Raw genomic sequence first — 23,043 nt, 5'->3', positions numbered from 1 at the left:
GTATAGTATAACGTTTTTTTCGGGCAAAAAAAGTCAACATTTTTTTCCACCTCAAAATGTCATAAAAAACGTCATAGTATAGTATGGCGTTTTTTTCGGGCAAAAAAAGTCAAAAATTTTTTCGACCTCAAAATGTCATAAAAAACGTCATAGTATAGTATGCCGTTTTTTCGGGCAAAAAAAGTCAAAAATTTTTTCGACCTCAAAATGTCATAAAAAACGTCATACTGTAGTAAGGCGTCAAAATCGGTCAAAAAAAGTAAATTTTTTTCGACCTCAAAATGTCATAAAAAACGTCATAGTATAGTAAGGCGTCAAAATCGGACAAAAAAAGTCAAAATTTTTTTCCACCTCAAAATGTCATAAAAAACGTCATAGTATAGTAAGGCGTCAAAATCGGACAAAAAAAGTCAAAAAAATTTTCCAGCTCAAAATGTCATAAAAAACGTCATAGTATAGTAAGGCGTTTTTTTCGGGCAAAAAAATTCAACATTTTTTTCGACCTCAAAATGTCATAAAAAACGTCATGGTATAGTAGGGCGTCAAAATCGGACAAAAAAATTCTACATTTTTTTCCACCTCAAAATGTCATAAAAAACGTCATAGTATAGTATGGCGTCTTTTTCGGGCGAAAAAAGTCAAAAAAATTTTTGACCTCAAAATATAAAAAACGTCATAGTATAGTATGGCGTTTTTTTCAGGTAAAAAAAAAGTCAAAAATTTTTTTGACCTCAAAATGTCATAAAAAACGTCATACTGTAGTAAGGCGTCAAAATCGGTCAAAAAAAGTAAATTTTTTTCGACCTCAAAATGTCATAAAAAACGTCATAGTATAGTAAGGCGTCAAAATCGGACAAAAAAAGTCAAAATTTTTTTCCACCTCAAAATGTCATAAAAAACGTCATAGTATAGTAAGGCGTCAAAATCGGACAAAAAAAGTCAAAAAATTTTTCCAGCTCAAAATGTCATAAAAAACGTCATAGTATAGTAAGGCGTTTTTTTCGGGCAAAAAAATTCAACATTTTTTTCGACCTCAAAATGTCATAAAAAACGTCATGGTATAGTAGGGCGTCAAAATCGGACAAAAAAAGTCTACATTTTTTTCCACCTCAAAATGTCATAAAAAACGTCATAGTATAGTATGGCGTCTTTTTCGGGCGAAAAAAGTCAAAAAAATTTTTGACCTCAAAATATAAAAAACGTCATAGTATAGTATGGCGTTTTTTTCAGGTAAAAAAAAAGTCAAAAATTTTTTTGACCTCAGAATGTCATAAAAAACGTCATAGTATAGTAAGGCGTCAAAATCGGACAAAAAAAGTCAAAAAATTTTTCGGCCTCAAAATGTCATAAAAAACATCATACTATAGTAAGGCGTCAAAATCAGTCAAAAAAAGTCAACATTTTTTTCCACCTCAAAATGTCATAAAAAACGTCATAGTATAGTATGGCATTTTTTTCGGGCAAAAAAAGTCAAAAATTTTTTCCACCTCAAAATGTCATAAAAAACATCATAGTATAGTATGGCGTTTTTTTCGGGCAAAAAAAGTCAAAAATTTTTTCGACCTCAAAATGTCATAAAAAACGTCGTAGTATAGTATGGCGTTTTTTTCGGGCAAAAAAAGTCAAAAAATTTTTCGGCCTCAAAATGTCATAAAAAACATCATACTATAGTAAGGCGTCAAAATCAGTCAAAAAAAGTCAAAATTTTTTTGGACCTCAAAATGTCATAAAAAACGTCATAGTATAGTATGACGTTTTTTTCGGGCAATAAAAGTCAAAATTTTTTTCCACCTCAAAATGTCATAAAAAACATCATAGTATAGTATGGCGTTTTTTTCGGGCAAAAAAAGTCAAAAAATTTTTCCACCTCAAAATGTCATAAAAAACGTCATAGTATAGTATGACGTTTTTTTCGGGCAAAAAAAGTCAAAAATTTTTTCCACCTCAAAATGTCATAAAAAACATCATACTATAGTAAGGCGTCAAAATCGGTCAAAAAAAGTCAAAATTTTTTTGGACCTCAAAATGTCATAAAAAACGGCATAGTATAGTAAGGCGTTTTTTCGCGCAAAAAAAGTCAAAAAAATTTTCGGCCTCAAAATGTTATAAAAAACATCATACTATAGTAAGGCGTCAAAATCGGTCAAAAAAAGTCAAAATTTTTTTGGACCTCAAAATGTCATAAAAAACGTCATAGTATAGTATGACGTTTTTTTCGGGCCAAAAAAGTCAAAAAAATTTTCCACCTCAAAATGTCATAAAAAACGTCATAGTATAGTATGGCGTTTTTTTCGGGCCAAAAAAGTCAAAAAAATTTTCGGCCTCAAAATGTCATAAAAAACATCATACTATAGTAAGGCATCAAAATCAGTCAAAAAAAGTCAAAATTTTTTTGGACCTCAAAATGTCATAAAAAACGTCATAGTATAGTATGGCGTTTTTTTCGGGCCAAAAAAGTCAAAAAATTTTTCCACCTCAAAATGTCATAAAAAACGTCATAGTATAGTATGGCGTTTTTTTCGGGCAAAAAAAGTCAAAAATTTTTTCGGCCTCAAAATGTCATAAAAAACATCATACTATAGTAAGGCGTCAAAATCAGTCAAAAAAAGTCAAAATTTTTTTGGACCTCAAAATGTCATAAAAAACGTCATAGTATAGTATGGCGTTTTTTTCGGCCAAAAAAAGTCAAAAAAATTTTCCACCTCAAAATGTCATAAAAAACGGCATAGTATAGTAAGGCGTTTTTTTCGGCCAAAAAAAGTCAAAAAAATTTTCCACCTCAAAATGTCATAAAAAACATCATACTATAGTAAGGCGTCAAAATCAGTCAAAAAAAGTCAACATTTTTTTCCACCTCAAAATGTCATAAAAAACGTCATAGTATAGTAGGGCGTCAAAATCGGCCAAAAAAAAGTCAAAATTTTTTTCCACCTCTAAATGTCATAAAAAACGTCATAGTATAGTATGCCGTTTTTTTCGGGCAAAACAAGTCAAAAAAAATTTTCCACCTCAAAATGTCATAAAAAACGTCATAGTATAGTAGGGCGTCAAAATCGGACAAAAAAAGTCAAAATTTTTTTGGACCTCTAAATGTCATAAAAAACGTCATAGTATAGTATGGCGTTTTTTTCGGGCAAAAAAAGTCAAAAAAATTTTCCACCTCAAAATGTCATAAAAAACGTCATAGTATAGTATGGCGTTTTTTTCGGGCAAAAAAAGTCAACATTTTTTTCCACCTCAAAATGTCATAAAAAACGTCATAGTATAGTATGGCGTTTTTTTTCGGGCAAAAAAAGTCAAAAAAATTTTCGACCTCAAAATGTCATAAAAAACGTCATAGTATAGTATAGCGTTTTTTTCGGGCAAAAAAAGTCAAAAATTTTTTCCACCTCAAAATGTCATAAAAAACGTCATAGTATAGTATGGCGTTTTTTTCGGGCCAAAAAAGTCAAAAAAATTTTCCACCTCAAAATGTCATAAAAAACGTCATAGTATAGTATGGCGTTTTTTTCTGGCCAAAAAAGTCAAAAAAATTTTCGGCCTCAAAATAAGGCGTCAAAATCAGTCAAAAAAAGTCAAAATTTTTTTGGACCTCAAAATGTCATAAAAAACGTCATAGTATAGTATGACGTTTTTTTCGGGCAAAAAAAGTCAAAAATTTTTTCCACCTCAAAATGTCATAAAAAACGTCATAGTATAGTATGGCGTTTTTTTCGGGCAAAAAAAGTCAAAAATTTTTTCGGCCTCAAAATGTCATAAAAAACATCATACTATAGTAAGGCGTCAAAATCAGTCAAAAAAAGTCAAAATTTTTTTGGACCTCAAAATGTCATAAAAAACGTCATAGTATAGTATGGCGTTTTTTTCGGCCAAAAAAAGTCAAAAAATTTTTCCACCTCAAAATGTCATAAAAAACGTCATAGTATAGTAGGGCGTCAAAATCGGACAAAAAAAGTAAAATTTTTTTTCGACCTCTAAATGTCATAAAAAACGTCATAGTATAGTATGGCGTTTTTTTCGGGCAAAAAAAGTCAAAAATTTTTTCCACCTCAAAATGTCATAAAAAACGTCATAGTATAGTATGGCGTTTTTTTCGGGCAAAAAAAGTCAAAAAAATTTTCCACCTCAAAATGTCATAAAAAACGTCATAGTATAGTATGGCGTTTTTTTCGGGCAAAAAAAGTCAACATTTTTTTCCACCTCAAAATGTCATAAAAAACGTCATAGTATAGTATGGCGTTTTTTTTCGGGCAAAAAAAGTCAAAAAAATTTTCCACCTCAAAATGTCATAAAAAACGTCATAGTATAGTATAGCGTTTTTTTCGGGCAAAAAAAGTCAAAAAATTTTTCCACCTCAAAATGTCATAAAAAACGTCATAGTATAGTATGGCGTTTTTTTCGGGCCAAAAAAGTCAAAAAAATTTTCCACCTCAAAATGTCATAAAAAACGTCATAGTATAGTATGGCGTTTTTTTCGGGCCAGAAAAGTCAAAAAAATTTTCGGCCTCAAAATGTCATAAAAAACATCATACTATAGTAAGGCGTCAAAATCAGTCAAAAAAAGTCAAAATTTTTTTGGACCTCAAAATGTCATAAAAAACGTCATAGTATAGTATAGCGTTTTTTTCGGGCAAAAAAAGTCAAAAATTTTTTCCACCTCAAAATGTCATAAAAAACGTCATAGTATAGTATGGCGTTTTTTTCGGGCCAGAAAAGTCAAAAAAATTTTCGGCCTCAAAATGTCATAAAAAACATCATACTATAGTAAGGCGTCAAAATCAGTCAAAAAAAGTCAAAATTTTTTTGGACCTCAAAATGTCATAAAAAACGTCATAGTATAGTATAGCGTTTTTTTCGGGCCAAAAAAGTCAAAAAAATTTTCCACCTTAAAATGTCATAAAAAACGTCATAGTATAGTATGGCGTTTTTTTCGGGCAAAAAAAGTCAAAAAAATTTTCGGCCTCAAAATGTCATAAAAAACATCATAGTATAGTATGGCGTTTTTTTCGGGCAAAAAAAGTCAACATTTTTTTCCACCTCAAAATGTCATAAAAAACGTCATAGTATAGTATGGCGTTTTTTTTCAGGCAAAAAAAGTCAAAAAAATTTTCGACCTCAAAATGTCATAAAAAACGTCATAGTATAGTATAGCGTTTTTTTCGGGCAAAAAAAGTCAAAAATTTTTTCCACCTCAAAATGTCATAAAAAACGTCATAGTATAGTATGGCGTTTTTTTCGGGCCAGAAAAGTCAAAAAAATTTTCGGCCTCAAAATGTCATAAAAAACATCATACTATAGTAAGGCGTCAAAATCAGTCAAAAAAAGTCAAAATTTTTTTGGACCTCAAAATGTCATAAAAAACGTCATAGTATAGTATGGCGTTTTTTTCGGCCAAAAAAAGTCAAAAAAATTTTCCACCTCAAAATGTCATAAAAAACAAATTCGGCCAAAAAAAGTAACATTTTAGTAAGACCTCAAAATGTCATAAAAATGGTCATACGGCCGTAAGGCATCAAATCAGGCCAAAAAAATTCATATTTTATTAAGACTTCAAAATGTCATAGGATAGTAAGGCGACAAAATAATTGAAATGTCATCATCAGGTAAGATTAGAGTTATTTTATTTATCCTCGTAGGGAAATTTGGTTGTAGCAGTACTCACAAGGAACAATAAATACACTTTATATAGAAAAAAAAAACATGGAAATGAGAATACAACGTATACAGGATGGGTTCTTTTATACACACATATACACATAGCGGCAGACTATTGCACACACACATATACATTTAATGTAACTGATGTTTATAGTGCACCCTAGATGATGCATTAGTCCAGGTTTCTGAGAACAGCACTGACAGATACAGATGAGTTATAGAGTCTGATGGCGGACAGCAGGAATGATTTCTTGTACCGTTCCTTAGAGCAGCGTGGTAGCAGGAGTCTGTTGCTGAAGCTGCTTCCCAGATTGTTCACAGTTTTATTGAGCGGATGGGAGGGACTGTCCATGATTGTCCTCAGCTTTGACAGCATTCTGTCTCCTACTAAAGTCCACCACCATCTCCTTTGTCTTGGCCACGTTCAACTGCAAGTGATTCTCCCCACACCATCTGACAAAACTCTCCAGAAAGCCCCTGTACTCATCCTCCCGTCCTCTCCCCACACACCCGACTATGGCTGTGTCATCCGAGTACTTCTGGAGGTGACGTAACTCAGAACAGTACTGGAAGTCAGCCGTGTAGGTGGTGAATAGAAAGGGAGACAGCACAGTTCCTTGAGGAGCCCCGGTGTTGCTCATCATGAGGTCATAAACACAGCTCTGCAGCCTCACAAACTGTGGTCAACCAGTCAGGTAGTCCTCAATCCATGAGACAAGGGGAGCCTCCACCTGCATGTTCTCTAACTTAGCACTCAACAGTCTCGGCTGGATGGTGTTGAATGCAGAGAAGAAGTCAAAGAACATAGGATAGGATAGGATAGGAACTTTATTGTCACTTGCACAGAAGTACAGGCGAAATTTCGTTAAGGAGTATAGCCTCCGGGCCGCAGCAAAATGTTTGCGCCACCACACGCTTTCCTGAAAGTTAATTTGCAAGTTGCAATACATACATTTGACACACAGTCACATCATACATTATGACTTTTGTACACAGTACACGTGGAAACATGCTGGAATTTTTTCATGGACACATAGGGAGGGGGGGGGGTTACAAAAGATAAGGTGCGGAGGCAGACGGTAGATGGGGGGCGGGTAGGGAGGGGGAGGGGAGTGTGTGTGCGTCAGTCTATGAGAAGTGTTGAAGTACATGACCGGTACTGTGGTGTTCAGACTGTCCAATGAAGAGTAAGCCCTCTGAAGCAGGTATATTACTGCATCATCAAACCCCACCTTGGGCTGATATGCAAACTTCAGTGGGTCTTGGTATGGGCTCACCAGAGGTCTGAGGTGTGACAGCACCAGCCTCTCCATAAAAAACATCATAGTATAGTAAGGCGTCAAAATATGCAAAACAAAGTCATATTTTAGTAAGACCTCAAAATGTCATCAAAAACATCATAGTATAGTAAGGCGTCAAAATCGCTCAAAAAAAGTCCAAAAAATTTTTGACCTCAAAATGTCATAAAAAACGTCATAGTATAGTAAGGCGTCAAAATTGGTCAAAAAAAGTCAAAAAAATTTTTGACCTCAAAATGTCATATAAAACGTCATAGTATAGTAAGGCGTCAAAATCGGTCAAAAAAAGTCAAAAAATTTTTTGACCTCAAAATGTCATAAAAAACATCATACTATAGCAAGGCGTCAAAATCGGTCAAAAAAAGTCAAAAAAAATTTTAACCTCAAAATGTCATAAAAAACGTCATACTATAGTAAGGCGTCAAAATCGGTCAAAAAAAGTCAATTTTTTTTTTTACCTCAAAATGTCATAAAAAACGTCATACTATAGTAAGACGTCAAAATCGGTCAAAAAAAGTCAATAAATTTTTGACCTTAAAATGTGCCAAAAAATGTCATAGTATAGTAAGGTGTCAAAATCGGTCAAAAAAAGTCAAAATTTTTTTTGACCTTAAAATGTGCCAAAAAACGTCATACTATAGTAAGGCGTCAAAATCGGTCAAAAAAAGTCAAAAAAAATTTTAACTTCAAAATGTCATAAAAAACGTCATACTATAGTAAGGCGTCAAAATCAGTCAAAAAAAGTCAAAAAAAATTTTAACCTCAAAATGTCATAAAAAACGTCATACTATAGTAAGGCGTCAAAATCGGTCAAAAAAAGTCCAAAAAATTTTTTACCTTAAAATGTGCTAAAAAAAACGTCATAGTATAGTAAAGCGTCAAAATCGGTCAAAAAAAGTAAATTTTTTTTTTACCTCAAAATGTCATAAAAAACGTCATACTATAGTAAGGCGTCAAAATCGGTCAAAAAAAGTCAAAAAAATTTTTGACCTTAAAATGTGCCAAAAAATGTCATAGTATAGTAAGGCGTCAAAATCGGTCAAAAAAAGTCAATTTTTTTTTTTGACCTTAAAATGTGCCAAAAAATGTCATAGTATAGTAAGGCATCAAAATCGGTCAAAAAAAGTCAAAAAAATTTTTGACCTCAAAATGTCATAAAAAACGTCATACTATAGTAAGGCGTCAAAATCGGTCAAAAACAGTCAATATTTTTTTTTACCTCAAAATGTCATAAAAAACGTCATATTATAGTAAGGCGTCAAAATCGGTCAAAAAAAGTCAAAAAAATTTTTTACCTCAAAATGTCATAAAAAACGTCATACTATAGTAAGGCGTCAAAATCGGTCAAAAAAAGTCAAAAAAAATTTTAACCTCAAAATGTCATAAAAAACGTCATACTATAGTAAGGCGTCAAAATCGGCCAAAAAAAGTCAAAAAATTTTTTTACCTCAAAATGTCATAAAAAGCGTCATAGTATAGTAAGGCGTCAAAATTGGTCAAAAAAAGTCAAGAAATTTTTTGACCTCAAAATGTCATATAAAACGTCATAGTATAGTAAGGCGTCAAAATCGGTCAAAAAAAGTCAATAAATTTTTTGACCTTAAAATGTGCCAAAAAACGTCATACTATAGTAAGGTGTCAAAATCGGTCAAAAAAAGTCAACATTTTTTTTGACCTCAAAATGTCATAAAAAACATCATACTATAGCAAGGCGTCAAAATCGGTCAAAAAAAGTCAAAAAAAAATTTAACCTCAGAATGTCATAAAAAACGTCATACTATAGTAAGGCGTCAAAATCGGTCAAAAAAAGTCAAATTTTTTTTTTACCTCAAAATGTCATAAAAAACGTCATACTATAGTAAGGCGTCAAAATCGGTCAAAAAAAGTCAATAAATTTTTTGACCTTAAAATGGCCAAAAAATGTCATAGTATAGTAAGGCGTCAAAATCGGTCAAAAAAAGTCAAAATTTTTTTTGACCTTAAAATGTGCCAAAAAACGTCATACTATAGTAAGGCGTCAAAATCAGTCAAAAAAAGTCAAAAAAAATTTTAACCTCAAAATGTCATAAAAAACGTCATACTATAGTAAGACGTCAAAATCGGTCAAAAAAAGTCAAAAAAAATTTTTACCTCAAAATGTCATAAAAAACGTCATACTATAGTAAGGCGTCAAAATCGGTCAAAAAAAGTCAAAAAAAATTTTTACCTTAAAATGTGCTAGAAAACGTCATAGTATAGTAAGGCGTCAAAATCGGCCAAAAAAAAGTCAAAAAATTTTTTTTTACCTCAAAATGTCATAAAAAACATCATACTATAGCAAGGCGTCAAAATCGGTCAAAAAAAGTCAAAAAAAATTTTAACCTCAAAATGTCATAAAAAACGTCATACTATAGTAAGGCGTCAAAATCGGTCAAAAAAAGTCAATAAATTTTTTGACCTTAAAATGTGCCAAAAAACGTCATACTATAGTAAGGTGTCAAAATCGGTCAAAAAAAGTCAACATTTTTTTTGACCGCAAAATGTCATAAAAAATGTCATACTATAGTAAGGCGTCAAAATCGGTCAAAAAAAGTCAAAAAATTTTTTGACCTTAAAATGTGCCAAAAAATGTCATAGTATAGTAAGGCGTCAAAATCGGTCAAAAAAAGTCAATTTTTTTTTTGACCTTAAAATGTCATAAAAAACGTCATATTATAGTAAGGCGTCAAAATCGGTCAAAAAAAGTCAAAAAAAAATTTTACCTTAAAATGTGCTAGAAAACGTCATAGTATAGTAAGGCGTCAAAATCGGCCAAAAAAAGTCAAAATTTTTTTTGACCTCAAAATGTCATAAAGAACGTCATACTATAGTAAGGCGTCAAAATCGGTCAAAAAAGTCAAAATTTTTTTGACCTCAAAATGTCATAAAAATCGTCATACTATAGTAAGGCGTCAAAATCGGTCAAAAAAAGTCAAAAATTTTTTGACCTTAAAATGTGCCAAAAAACGTCATAGTATAGTATGGCGTTTTTTTCGGCCAAAAGTCAAAATTTTTTTTGACCTCAAAATGTCATAAAAAACATCATACTATAGTAAGGCGTCAAAATCGGTCAAAAAGAGTCAAAAAATTTTTTGACCTTAAAATGTGCCAAAAAATGTCATAGTATAGTAAGGCGTCAAAACCGGTCAAAAAAAGTCAAATTTTTTTTTGACCTTAAAATGTGCCAAAAAATGTCATAGTATAGTAAGGCGTCAAAATCGGTCAAAAAAAGTCAAAAATTTTTTTTACCTCAAAATGTCATAAAAAACGTCATACTATAGTAAGGCGTCAAAATCGGTCAAAAAAAGTCAAAAACTTTTTTGACCTCAAAATGTCATAAAAAAAGTCATACTATAGTAAGGCGTCAAAATCGGTCAAAAAAAGTCAAAAAAATTTTTTACCTTAAAATGTGCTAGAAAACGTCATAGTATAGTAAGGCGTCAAAATCGGCCAAAAAAAAGTCAAAAAATTTTTTTTTACCTCAAAATGTCATAAAAAACATCATACTATAGCAAGGCGTCAAAATCGGTCAAAAAAAGTCAAAAAAAATTTTAACCTCAAAATGTCATAAAAAACGTCATACTATAGTAAGGCGTCAAAATCGGTCAAAAAAAGTCAAATTTTTTTTTTACCTCAAAATGTCATAAAAAACGTCATACTATAGTAAGGTGTCAAAATCGGTCAAAAAAAGTCAACATTTTTTTTGACCGCAAAATGTCATAAAAAATGTCATACTATAGTAAGGCGTCAAAATCGGTCAAAAAAAGTCAAAAAATTTTTTGACCTTAAAATGTGCCAAAAAATGTCATAGTATAGTAAGGCGTCAAAATCGGTCAAAAAAAGTCAAAATTTTTTTTGACCTTAAAATGTGCCAAAAAACGTCATACTATAGTAAGGCGTCAAAATCAGTCAAAAAAAGTCAAAAAAAATTTTAACCTCAAAATGTCATAAAAAACGTCATACTATAGTAAGACGTCAAAATCGGTCAAAAAAAGTCAAAAAAATTTTTTACCTCAAAATGTCATAAAAAACGTCATACTATAGTAAGGCGTCAAAATCGGTCAAAAAAAGTCAAAAAAAATTTTTACCTTAAAATGTGCTAGAAAACGTCATAGTATAGTAAGGCGTCAAAATCGGCCAAAAAAAAGTCAAAAAAATTTTTTTTACCTCAAAATGTCATAAAAAACATCATACTATAGCAAGGCGTCAAAATCGGTCAAAAAAAGTCAAAAAAAATTTTAACCTCAAAATGTCATAAAAAACGTCATACTATAGTAAGGCGTCAAAATCGGTCAAAAAAAGTCAAATTTTTTTTTTACCTCAAAATGTCATAAAAAACGTCATACTATAGTAAGGCGTCAAAATCGGTCAAAAAAAGTCAATAAATTTTTTGACCTTAAAATGTGCCAAAAAACGTCATACTATAGTAAGGTGTCAAAATCGGTCAAAAAAAGTCAAATTTTTTTTTTACCTCAAAATGTCATAAAAAACGTCATACTATAGTAAGGCGTCAAAATCGGTCAAAAAAAGTCAATAAATTTTTTGACCTTAAAATGTGCCAAAAAACGTCATACTATAGTAAGGCGTCAAAATCGGTCAAAAAAAGTCAAAAAATTTTTTGACCTTAAAATGTGCCAAAAAATGTCATAGTATAGTAAGGCGTCAAAATCGGTCAAAAAAAGTCAATTTTTTTTTTGACCTTAAAATGTCATAAAAAACGTCATATTATAGTAAGGCGTCAAAATCGGTCAAAAAAAGTCAAAAAAAAATTTTACCTTAAAATGTGCTAGAAAACGTCATAGTATAGTAAGGCGTCAAAATCGGCCAAAAAAAGTCAAAATTTTTTTTGACCTCAAAATGTCATAAAGAACGTCATACTATAGTAAGGCGTCAAAATCGGTCAAAAAAGTCAAAATTTTTTTGACCTCAAAATGTCATAAAAATCGTCATACTATAGTAAGGCGTCAAAATCGGTCAAAAAAAGTCAAAAATTTTTTGACCTTAAAATGTGCCAAAAAACGTCATAGTATAGTATGGCGTTTTTTTCGGCCAAAAGTCAAAATTTTTTTTGACCTCAAAATGTCATAAAAAACATCATACTATAGTAAGGCGTCAAAATCGGTCAAAAAGAGTCAAAAAATTTTTTGACCTTAAAATGTGCCAAAAAATGTCATAGTATAGTAAGGCGTCAAAATCGGTCAAAAAAAGTCAAATTTTTTTTTGACCTTAAAATGTGCCAAAAAATGTCATAGTATAGTAAGGCGTCAAAATCGGTCAAAAAAAGTCAAAAATTTTTTTTACCTCAAAATGTCATAAAAAACGTCATACTATAGTAAGGCGTCAAAATCGGTCAAAAAAAGTCAAAAACTTTTTTGACCTCAAAATGTCATAAAAAAAGTCATACTATAGTAAGGCGTCAAAATCGGTCAAAAAAAGTCAAAAAAATTTTTTACCTTAAAATGTGCTAGAAAACGTCATAGTATAGTAAGGCGTCAAAATCGGCCAAAAAAAAGTCAAAAATTTTTTTTACTTCAAAATGTCATAAAAAACATCATACTATAGCAAGGCGTCAAAATCGGTCAAAAAAAGTCAAAAAAAATTTTAACCTCAAAATGTCATAAAAAACGTCATACTATAGTAAGGCGTCAAAATCGGTCAAAAAAAGTCAATACATTTTTTGACCTTAAAATGTGCCAAAAAATGTCATAGTATAGTAAGGCGTCAAAATCGGTCAAAAAAAGTCAAAATTTTTTTTGACCTTAAAATGTGCCAAAAAACGTCATACTATAGTAAGGCGTCAAAATCGGTCAAAAAAAGTCAAAAAAAATTTTAACTTCAAAATGTCATAAAAAATGTCATACTATAGTAAGGCGTCAAAATCAGTCAAAAAAAGTCAAAAAAAATTTTAACCTCAAAATGTCATAAAAAACGTCATACTATAGTAAGGCGTCAAAATCGGTCAAAAAAAGTCCAAAAAATTTTTTACCTTAAAATGTGCTAAAAAAAACGTCATAGTATAGTAAAGCGTCAAAATCGGTCAAAAAAAGTCAATATTTTTTTTTACCTCAAAATGTCATAAAAAACGTCATACTATAGTAAGGCGTCAAAATCGTTCAAAAAAAGTCAAAAAATTTTTTTACCTCAAAATGTCATAAAAAACATCATACTATAGTAAGGCGTCAAAATCGGTCAAAAAAAGTCAAAATTTTTTTGACGTCAGAATGTCATAAAAAACGTCATACTATAGTAAGGCGTCAAAATCGGTCAAAAAAGGTCAAAATTTTTTTTGACCTCAGAATGTCATAAAAAATGTCATACTATAGTAAGGCATCAAAATCGGTCAAAAAAAGTCAAAAAATTTTTTTACCTCAAAATGTCATAAAAAACGTCATACTATAGTAAGGCGTCAAAATCGGTCAAAAAAAGTCAAAAAAAATTTTTACCTTAAAATGTCATAAAAAACGTCATAGTATAGTAAGGCGTCAAAATCGGCCAAAAAAAGTCAAAAAAAATTTTGACCTCAAAATGTCATAAAAAACGTCATACTATAGTAAGGCGTCAAAATCGGTCAAAAAAAGTCAAAAACTTTTTTGACCTCAAAATGTCATAAAAAAAGTCATACTATAGTAAGGCGTCAAAATCGATCAAAAAAAGTCAAAAATTTTTTTTACCTCAAAATGTCATAAAAAACGTCATAGTATAGTAAGGCGTCAAAATCGGCCAAAAAAAAGTCAAAAAATTTTTTTACCTCAAAATGTCATAAAAAACATCATACTATAGCAAGGTGTCAAAATCGGTCAAAAAAAGTCAAAAAAAATTTTAACCTCAAAATGTCATAAAAAACGTCATACTATAGTAAGGCGTCAAAATCGGTCAAAAAAAGTCAATTTTTTTTTTTACCTCAAAATGTCATAAAAAACGTCATACTATAGTAAGGCGTCAAAATCGGTCAAAAAAAGTCAATAAATTTTTTGACCTTAAAATGTGCCAAAAAATGTCATAGTATAGTAAGGCGTCAAAATCGGTCAAAAAAAGTCAAAATTTTTTTTGACCTTAAAATGTGCCAAAAAACGTCATACTATAGTAAGGCGTCAAAATCGGTCAAAAAAAGTCAAAAAAAATTTTAACTTCAAAATGTCATAAAAAACGTCATACTATAGTAAGGCGTCAAAATCAGTCAAAAAAAGTCAAAAAAAATTTTAACCTCAAAATGTCATAAAAAACGTCATACTATAGTAAGGCGTCAAAATCGGTCAAAAAAAGTCAAAAAAATTTTTACCTTAAAATGTCATAAAAAACGTCATAGTATAGTAAGGCGTCAAAATCGGCCAAAAAAAGTCAAAAAAAATTCTGACCTCAAAATGTCATAAAAAACGTCATACTATAGTAAGGCGTCAAAATCGGTCAAAAAAAGTCAAAAAATTTTTTTACCTTAAAATGTCATAAAAAACGTCATAGCATAGTAAGGCGTCAAAATCGGCCAAAAAAAAGTCAAAATTTTTTTTGACCTTAAAATGTGCCAAAAAACGTCATAGTATAATAAGGCGTCAAAATCGGCCAAAAAAAGTAAAAAAAAAATGTTTACCTTAAAATGTCATAAAAAACGTCATACTATAGTAAGGCGTCAAAATCGGTCAAAAAAAGTCAAAAAAAATTTTTACCTCAAAATGTCATAAAAAACGTCATACTATAGTAAGGCGTCAAAATCGGTCAAAAAAAGTCAAAAAAAATTTTTACCTTAAAATGTCATAAAAAACGTCATTGCATAGTAAGGCGTCAAAATCGGCCAAAAAAAGTCAAGAATTTTTTTGACCTTAAAATGTGCCAAAAAACGTCATAGTATAATAAGGCGTCAAAATCGGCCAAAAAAAGTAAAAAAAAATGTTTACCTTAAAATGTCGTAAAAAAACGTCATACTATAGTAAGGCGTCAAAATCGGTCAAAAAAAGTCCAAAAAATTTTTTGACCTTAAAATGTGCCAAAAAACGTCATAGTATAGTAAGGTGTCAAAATCGGTCAAAAAAAGTCAATATTTTTTTTTACCTCAAAATGTCATAAAAAACGTCATACTATAGTAAGGCGTCAAAATCGTTCAAAAAAAGTCAAAAAAAATTTTTACCTCAAAATGTCATAAAAAACATCATACTATAGTAAGGCGTCAAAATCGGTCAAAAAAAGTCAAAAATTTTTTGGACGTCAGAATGTCATAAAAAACGTCATACTATAGTAAGGCGTCAAAATCGGTCAAAAAAAGTCAAAATTTTTTTTGACCTCAGAATGTCATAAAAAATGTCATACTATAGTAAGGCGTCAAAATCGGTCAAAAAAAGTCAAAAAAATTTTTTACCTTAAAATGTCATAAAAAACGTCATAGTATAGTAAGGCGTCAAAATCGGCCAAAAAAAGTCAAAAAAAATGTTTACCTTAAAATGTCATAAAAAAACGTCATACTATAGTAAGGCATCAAAATCGGTCAAAAAAAGTCCAAAAAATTTTTTTACCTTAAAATGTGCCAAAAAACGTCATAGTATAGTAAGGTGTCAAAATCGGTCAAAAAAAGTCAATATTTTTTTTGACCGCAAAATGTCATAAAAAACGTCATAGTATAGTAAGGTGTCAAAATCGGCCAAAAAAAGTCAACATTTTCTTTTGACCTCAAAATGTCATAAAAAAACATCATACTATAGTAAGGCGTCAAAATCGGCCAAAAAAGGTTATGTTTTAGTAAGACCTCAAAATGTCATAAAAAACATCATATGGCCGCAAGGCGTCACAATTGGCCAAAAAAAGTCATATTGTAGAAAGACCTCAAAATGTCACAAAAAATGTCTTTTGGCCGTAAGGTGTCAAAATCGGCCAAAAAATGTAGGCCCACTCAGTGTATGATCTCTGGAGCAGATATATGCATCAGTGGTTCTCAGGAATTAAACATTCTCTACTGAAAAAGAAATGGCTATGCTGCACGTGCTTGCATATATTGTTCACATCCCTGCTATATTTAAGTACAGCTCAAGTCGGATACCAAAAAAATTTTAACTTCAAAATGTCATAAAAAACGTCATACTATAGTAAGGCGTCAAAATCAGTCAAAAAAAGTCAAAAAAAATTTTAACCTCAAAATGTCATAAAAAACGTCATACTATAGTAAGGCGTCAAAATCGGTCAAAAAAAGTCAAAAAAATTTTTACCTTAAAATGTCATAAAAAACGTCATAGTATAGTAAGGCGTCAAAATCGGCCAAAAAAAGTCAAAAAAAATTTTGACCTCAAAATGTCATAAAAAACGTCATACTATAGTAAGGCGTCAAAATCGGTCAAAAAAAGTCAAAAAATTTTTTTACCTTAAAATGTCATAAAAAACGTCATAGCATAGTAAGGCGTCAAAATCGGCCAAAAAAAAGTCAAAATTTTTTTTGACCTTAAAATGTGCCAAAAAACGTCATAGTATAATAAGGCGTCAAAATCGGCCAAAAAAAGTAAAAAAAAAATGTTTACCTTAAAATGTCATAAAAAACGTCATACTATAGTAAGGCGTCAAAATCGGTCAAAAAAAGTCAAAAAAAATTTTTACCTCAAAATGTCATAAAAAACGTCATACTATAGTAAGGCGTCAAAATCGGTCAAAAAAAGTCAAAAAAAATTTTTACCTTAAAATGTCATAAAAAACGTCATTGCATAGTAAGGCGTCAAAATCGGCCAAAAAAAGTCAAGAATTTTTTTGACCTTAAAATGTGCCAAAAAACGTCATAGTATAATAAGGCGTCAAAATCGGCCAAAAAAAGTAAAAAAAAATGTTTACCTTAAAATGTCGTAAAAAAACGTCATACTATAGTAAGGCGTCAAAATCGGTCAAAAAAAGTCCAAAAAATTTTTTGACCTTAAAATGTGCCAAAAAACGTCATAGTATAGTAAGGTGTCAAAATCGGTCAAAAAAAGTCAATATTTTTTTTTACCTCAAAATGTCATAAAAAACGTCATACTATAGTAAGGCGTCAAAATCGTTCAAAAAAAGTCAAAAAAAATTTTTACCTCAAAATGTCATAAAAAACATCATACTATAGTAAGGCGTCAAAATCGGTCAAAAAAAGTCAAAAATTTTTTGGACGTCAGAATGTCATAAAAAACGTCATACTATAGTAAGGCGTCAAAATCGGTCAAAAAAAGTCAAAATTTTTTTTGACCTCAGAATGTCATAAAAAATGTCATACTATAGTAAGGCGTCAAAATCGGTCAAAAAAAGTCAAAAAAATTTTTTACCTTAAAATGTCATAAAAAACGTCATAGTATAGTAAGGCGTCAAAATCGGCCAAAAAAAGTCAAAAAAAATGTTTACCTTAAAATGTCATAAAAAAACGTCATACTATAGTAAGGCATCAAAATCGGTCAAAAAAAGTCCAAAAAATTTTTTTACCTTAAAATGTGCCAAAAAACGTCATAGTATAGTAAGGTGTCAAAATCGGTCAAAAAAAGTCAATTTTTTTTTTGACCGCAAAATGTCATAAAAAACGTCATAGTATAGTAAGGTGTCAAAATCGGCCAAAAAAAGTCAACATTTTCTTTTGACCTCAAAATGTCATAAAAAAACATCATACTATAGTAAGGCGTCAAAATCGGCCAAAAAAGGTTATGTTTTAGTAAGACCTCAAAATGTCATAAAAAACATCATATGGCCGCAAGGCGTCACAATTGGCCAAAAAAAGTCATATTGTAGAAAGACCTCAAAATGTCACAAAAAATGTCTTTTGGCCGTAAGGTGTCAAAATCGGCCAAAAAATGTAGGCCCACTCAGTGTATGATCTCTGGAGCAGATATATGCATCAGTGGTTCTCAGGAATTAAACATTCTCTACTGAAAAAGAAATGGCTATGCTGCACGTGCTTGCATATATTGTTCACATCCCTGCTATATTTAAGTACAGCTCAAGTCGGATACCAATGTGAAATTCCACACATTCTGACTGAAGGTGGGACTGTGTTTTTCTTTGTTTTTTGGTGGGATTTTTTGTGTGGAAATGAAACCATAGAAGTTGACTTTTCTATGTTGGCCACTATGGGTTTCAGTTCCATTTGCTCACTACCTGCATTTAAGCTGTTGCTTAACCTGTGTCTGCTGTCGCCTACATGTAACTGCGTGAGGTCTAAGAAAACTGCATACAATAGACTGATCTTTGACCTCAGCAATGGCGTAATACATCAGGAATTCAGACAGACAGCTGGATTGGCGATGGCACAAGGACGCCTGTATAGCTGGTGTCTGACTAGCTTGGTGTCTTCTAGCTTCGTCTGTGATTCTCTTCTTTTCTATGTTCTCATCGTTTTCTGTGCATCCTTTTGTTTGGTATGCACATGTCAGCGCGCCTTCCCCATGACCCTAATGTTGTGTTCTTTCCAGAGTTAGTGAATGGTGCTTCTCTATTAGTAGAACAGAGCAGCCACAGAAGTCTGCAGCAGAACAGTTCTGTTAGTCAGATATGCTGCTATAATACAAAGCACTGGTTACATACTCAATCAGGAAGAGGAGTCTGTAATTCTGTAGCACACTTTGGCATTGTTTTTGATTTCTTTTTTACTGTCTGCTTTCGTTTGTGTGATTTCTTTTGATTTTCTTACTATGCTTTCACTTATGTGATAACGGAAGATTTGCTGATGGAAATTGTTCCCCCTGCCTGGGAGTTTCCCTGGCTGGTCTGCTCTGGGCAAAGAGATGTCATGTTTGTGTCTGAAGAGTAGGAATTGTACCCGTATGCTGTTCTGAGCTGTGGTTAAATGGAAACAAGGGAGGAATTCGGCTGAGAGTAAACAAATTGATAGGAGTTAGCAGAAAGGGTTAGGAGGGAGAGGGAGTGATGAAACTGAAATGACTTGAAAAACAGTGGTCGGGTGGTGATTTTAAGTTGGCAGAGGAAGGAAGGCTGGAAAGAGACTGTCATCACTTTTTATCTGCTTGTGTGAAAGAGGTTTTACAGTGCAGTAGCAAGGCCTCTGTTCTTTTCAGAGGTGAAACAAGAACCTCTGACAAAGGATTTATGATTCTTGGCATTCTCTTGCTGTTTGGGATGAATGGTTTAAGGCAGAAGGAGCTTTGCTACCATGAATAGACTGATCCTGCGCAGGCCTGTAGCTATCTAGAAGGGAAGAGGGCAAGCACCTGCTGTTTGTCCATATGCAGTATTCACATGCCTGCATGTGAACACACACTTACAGTTTGAGGGCTGTTGTTTTTTGGTTTTCTTTTTCTTTTTACCTGAAACCTCTTCTGGTTTAGATGCCTCACATTCCACAGATAACCATTAAGTGCCCTTCAAACACATGGTTGTTTGCACCTGTGCGTGATATATTAAATACTTGTACATTCATAGTTTCAATAAAGTATGTCAGCTGTTTAAGTGTGAGAAGGCGTCTTGTCATGATGGCGTGCTCTGTATGTGCATATGTATCAGACTGTCGGCATGTGTGTCCAGCTGTCAAGAGCAACGACTAACAGCTGCCTTTCCCACAGAGCAGCTCTAATGCGCACATTCAGTACAGAGACACAGTCAGGCTTTTTACTGAAACAGGTTTCTATTACATTTGTGTAATCTGTATACACTTGAATATCATTTACCTCATATAACCATGCTCTCTTGGGATGTCCAGCCTGTTAGTTGCCACTCTTTCAGCCTGTAAAGAGGGAAGGAAGGATCAGTAAAGGTGATTTATTAGCAATCACAGTAGGGGTTAAATTACCAAACTGATCAAAGACTTTACCTGTGATTACCCACACCTGCCCATGTGTTACAATAACGAATTGTTGGCTGTTTGCATCCTCCATTTCTACCTCCTCCACCTAATCTCATTCCTTTGGCAATCCCCTCACGTTTAAGCTAGCGCAAAGAGCAGGTCAAAACATAGATCATTAACCAATGAATATCACTTGTTTGTGATTATTTCCCACCTAAACTAGAAAAACTGTAACAGGCAGTGATGTTATTTATTGTGAAACTCCAAAGGTTATCCTGTGCCAGTCATAATATTGCATTACGTGTACACATCTTTGGCCTGTAAGTTAATAATTTTATTCACAGTAGTGGTTGTAAAAGCTTATGGTGATTTCATACCATTCAGTTAGTTGTTGAGGGATGACGTGACCTGGTATTTTACAGCTTCTGTGTCCTGAAAAGGATCTGAACAGCATGTGTACAATGGGAACACAATAATTGGAGGTCTGACTCAGGGGACTTGCCTGTTTGAGGCCCTTGTGAGGAGGGTCCGCACAAATACCCGTCAGTCTGTGATTGTCTGTGCATGTTGTACCCATCTGCATGATGCAGGCCAGTGGTGCTGAGTCAGAGGGCCTCAATAAACCCCATGTGGTTCATTTCCTGAGCCCCCTCTATCTCTCCCTCTCCTACTTTTTCTAAATCCTCCCCTTTCCACTCCAATCTGCTGTAGGTGAGAACAGGTGAAATGAGAGATAGTTCTTTGGAATCTGACCCATGTGACTCCACCCAATGTTCCCATGAAACATGAGAGAGAGAGAGAGAAACCAAAAGCAGCTCCTGAGAATCAGCCTTTTGTGTTTGTTCTCCTCATTTTTCTTTGACTGAAAACACCTCTGTTCTCTCTGACAAGGGACAGAGAGGACAGAGGGAAAGCAAAACTTGATGGACAGTTAAATTATCAATTTGCCTCAGTAACTTGTTAGCTTGTGTGCACGCATGTTCTCAGAAACACCTCTGACATTACATTTGCTACATGTGTAATATCAGCTCAAAAGAATTGAGCTCCTTCAGCCACAGTTTCAGAAGTTAATACAACTGTTCTTGTGCTTTTAGAAATGAGCGTGCTCGATGGATCAGTGCTCTGGGCCAGAATGTCAACAACAAGAAGAGTGAAGACAGAATCAGTGAGTTACTCACAAATACTTTCACATATACACGGGGGCTCCTTGACTTCTCCTTTTAGGCTATTGCTCCACCTTGTGGTTACTAAATGAAACTTTTTCCTCAGCTTGATTTCATTGGAAGGTGCATGTTAATTCAAATTCACTATATTCAAATAAGGACAGTGTAATTTACAGAAGGATCTCTTCTCAGCATCCACTTACTTGTCTTTTTGTCCGTGCTCTTCCAGATGCTATGCAGATGGAGGTGATCAGAACTTACACAGCCAAGCAGCCAGATGAGTTGTCCCTGCAGGTGGCTGATGTGGTGCTGGTCTCGCAGACTGTAGAAGACGGTACGTTAGCTCTCAGTGCCTCCCTCACCTTTATTGCTGTCGTGTACTCTTGCTCTTTGTATGGCTCCACTCACCCTCTTTAGTATTCCTCCTTCCTGTTTCAACCACGTCCTTTCATCATGCACTTTTATTCACTCTCCTTCTCATTTTCAGTACCCATCTTTTCCACATAATGGACCTGATACCTGTTTGATGACGTTTTTTTTTTTTTTTTTTTTTAAATCTGCACAAATACACTGGGGCTAAAGGTCATTTCCCTTTTGGTGACCATAGCAACAGTCTTTCTTATTAAAGAACAGACAGCATTGAGGATCAAAAAGCAGAGAGGCAATAATAGAACCAGGAAACACAGCACATGCTTCAGTTTTCACATCAATACAATTTTTCCTCCTAGGCTGGTGTGAAGGTGAGCGACTGCGTGACGGAGAAAGGGGTTGGTTCCTCGCAGAGTGTGCTGAACCAATCACGTGTCAGGCCACCATCGAGCGCAACATGCAGAGGATGGACCGCCTGCAGGGGTTGGAGACAAATGTGTGAGCAGGACAAGCCAGCTGCTTAAACTGCGAGAGCTTTCTTCAGCTGCTGGTGACCCTTTGACACGCCAGTGACCTGCCTTTTTAAGCAGTGAACTCAGACAAATGAGTTCAGTAACAGTATCAGTGACCTGCCTTCAGGGACCAAGTGGGCCAGTATGGAAGCTGTGTGGCTGCTGGACCTTTCACAGGTGGGATAAAGATGAAGCCATAACTCAAACTTCTGCTCAGCGTCCACTAAATATCAGGAATACCGTCTGACTTTCAAAGCAAAGACTGAATTTAGAGCAAATGCATTGGAAGTACAGAGATTTCCTTACTTACTGATTGGTCCTTGTGTGGGTGTGATGGTTTGACAGTGGGATCTGTCACATTCATTAATTCCCCCAGTTGGTTAGAAAATTTCACACCCACAGCCAAAGTCACTGCTTTCAACACCCTGCTACATAATCACTGTCGTCGTCAAATTTGTAATTTTTTTTTTGCTTTCTTAGTGCAAGTGATGTGCGATGTAATAATTGAGACTACAATTATTAGTTAGACAGCAACCTGATGTCAGGTCTGTTAATGAGGCTCAGGCCATGTGATTTGGAGCTTTGCCAGTAACAATGTAACTACGAAGATGTTGTTTGTGAAAGTGATAGTAAAGCAAGAGGCTGAGATTGGCAGCTTCTTTACAGTGTGTGGGTTAGCGTAGTAATTCTTAGCAATGTTTCAGTAGCATCTCATGGCAAGTGAAACTATTACAGTGATATTAATAACAAAATCCAATATGGTGTATGTTGAGATGCAAAAGAAAAAAAAAAGAATGCTACTTGTCTGAAGCCTGAGGCACTTTGTGTAAATAGAATAAGTCATAATTAATCAGATAATATCTAGAATTGCAGTCATCTGGGAGGTATAATCTCATATGTGATCCATGTGGTTAGGAAGGAGGGCCAAGTATCTGTTTCCTACCTTGCTGTTTGTCACCAGTTAATGTCACCCCCATGAATCAGACTCTACATTTGTGTCACAAATGCCATTATTCTCTCCATCCACTCGACTTGGACAGCCTGAAATATCACACACACTTAATGCCAGCTTGAGGTGTATATATAAATACCCCCCTTAGGATTTATATCTGTGATGTTACAGAGGCAAGCTGAAATTAATTTGCGTGTGCTGACGGTAGGAGACGAGCTGCCCCTCCCGGCCCTGCTTTTAATTTGATTGTCCACTGTGAGTCATCTTTTTAGTGTTGCCTTGTCCAGCTAAAGGAAATGAATGGCTTGGTCAGAGTCTGGTGATAACACGATCTATCAAGTCCCGCTGCTCTGGA

General features: G+C 33.4%; 1 protein-coding gene across 1 annotated transcript in view; it reads left to right on the top strand.

Annotated features, from left to right (window-relative positions):
• Positions 1 to 22,504, top strand: part of LOC121186812 (rho guanine nucleotide exchange factor 26-like) — a 51,303-nt gene extending 28,799 nt beyond the window's left edge. Inside the window, exons 13-15 of the mRNA XM_041045612.1 lie at positions 20,787 to 20,857; positions 21,085 to 21,189; positions 21,584 to 22,504. Coding sequence (XP_040901546.1) covers positions 20,787 to 20,857; positions 21,085 to 21,189; positions 21,584 to 21,726 — 319 coding nt within the window. The 3' untranslated portion in view covers positions 21,727 to 22,504. The remainder of the gene's footprint in view (positions 1 to 20,786; positions 20,858 to 21,084; positions 21,190 to 21,583) is intronic.
• Positions 22,505 to 23,043: the final 539 nt, after the last annotated feature.

The sequence above is a fragment of the Toxotes jaculatrix genome, chromosome 9 (genome assembly GCF_017976425.1).
Source record: "Toxotes jaculatrix isolate fToxJac2 chromosome 9, fToxJac2.pri, whole genome shotgun sequence".
In the NCBI taxonomy this organism is placed as follows: domain Eukaryota; kingdom Metazoa; phylum Chordata; class Actinopteri; family Toxotidae; genus Toxotes; species Toxotes jaculatrix.
Note: the sequence above shows the minus strand (reverse complement) of the source record. Positions and strands in the feature narration are given on the sequence as shown.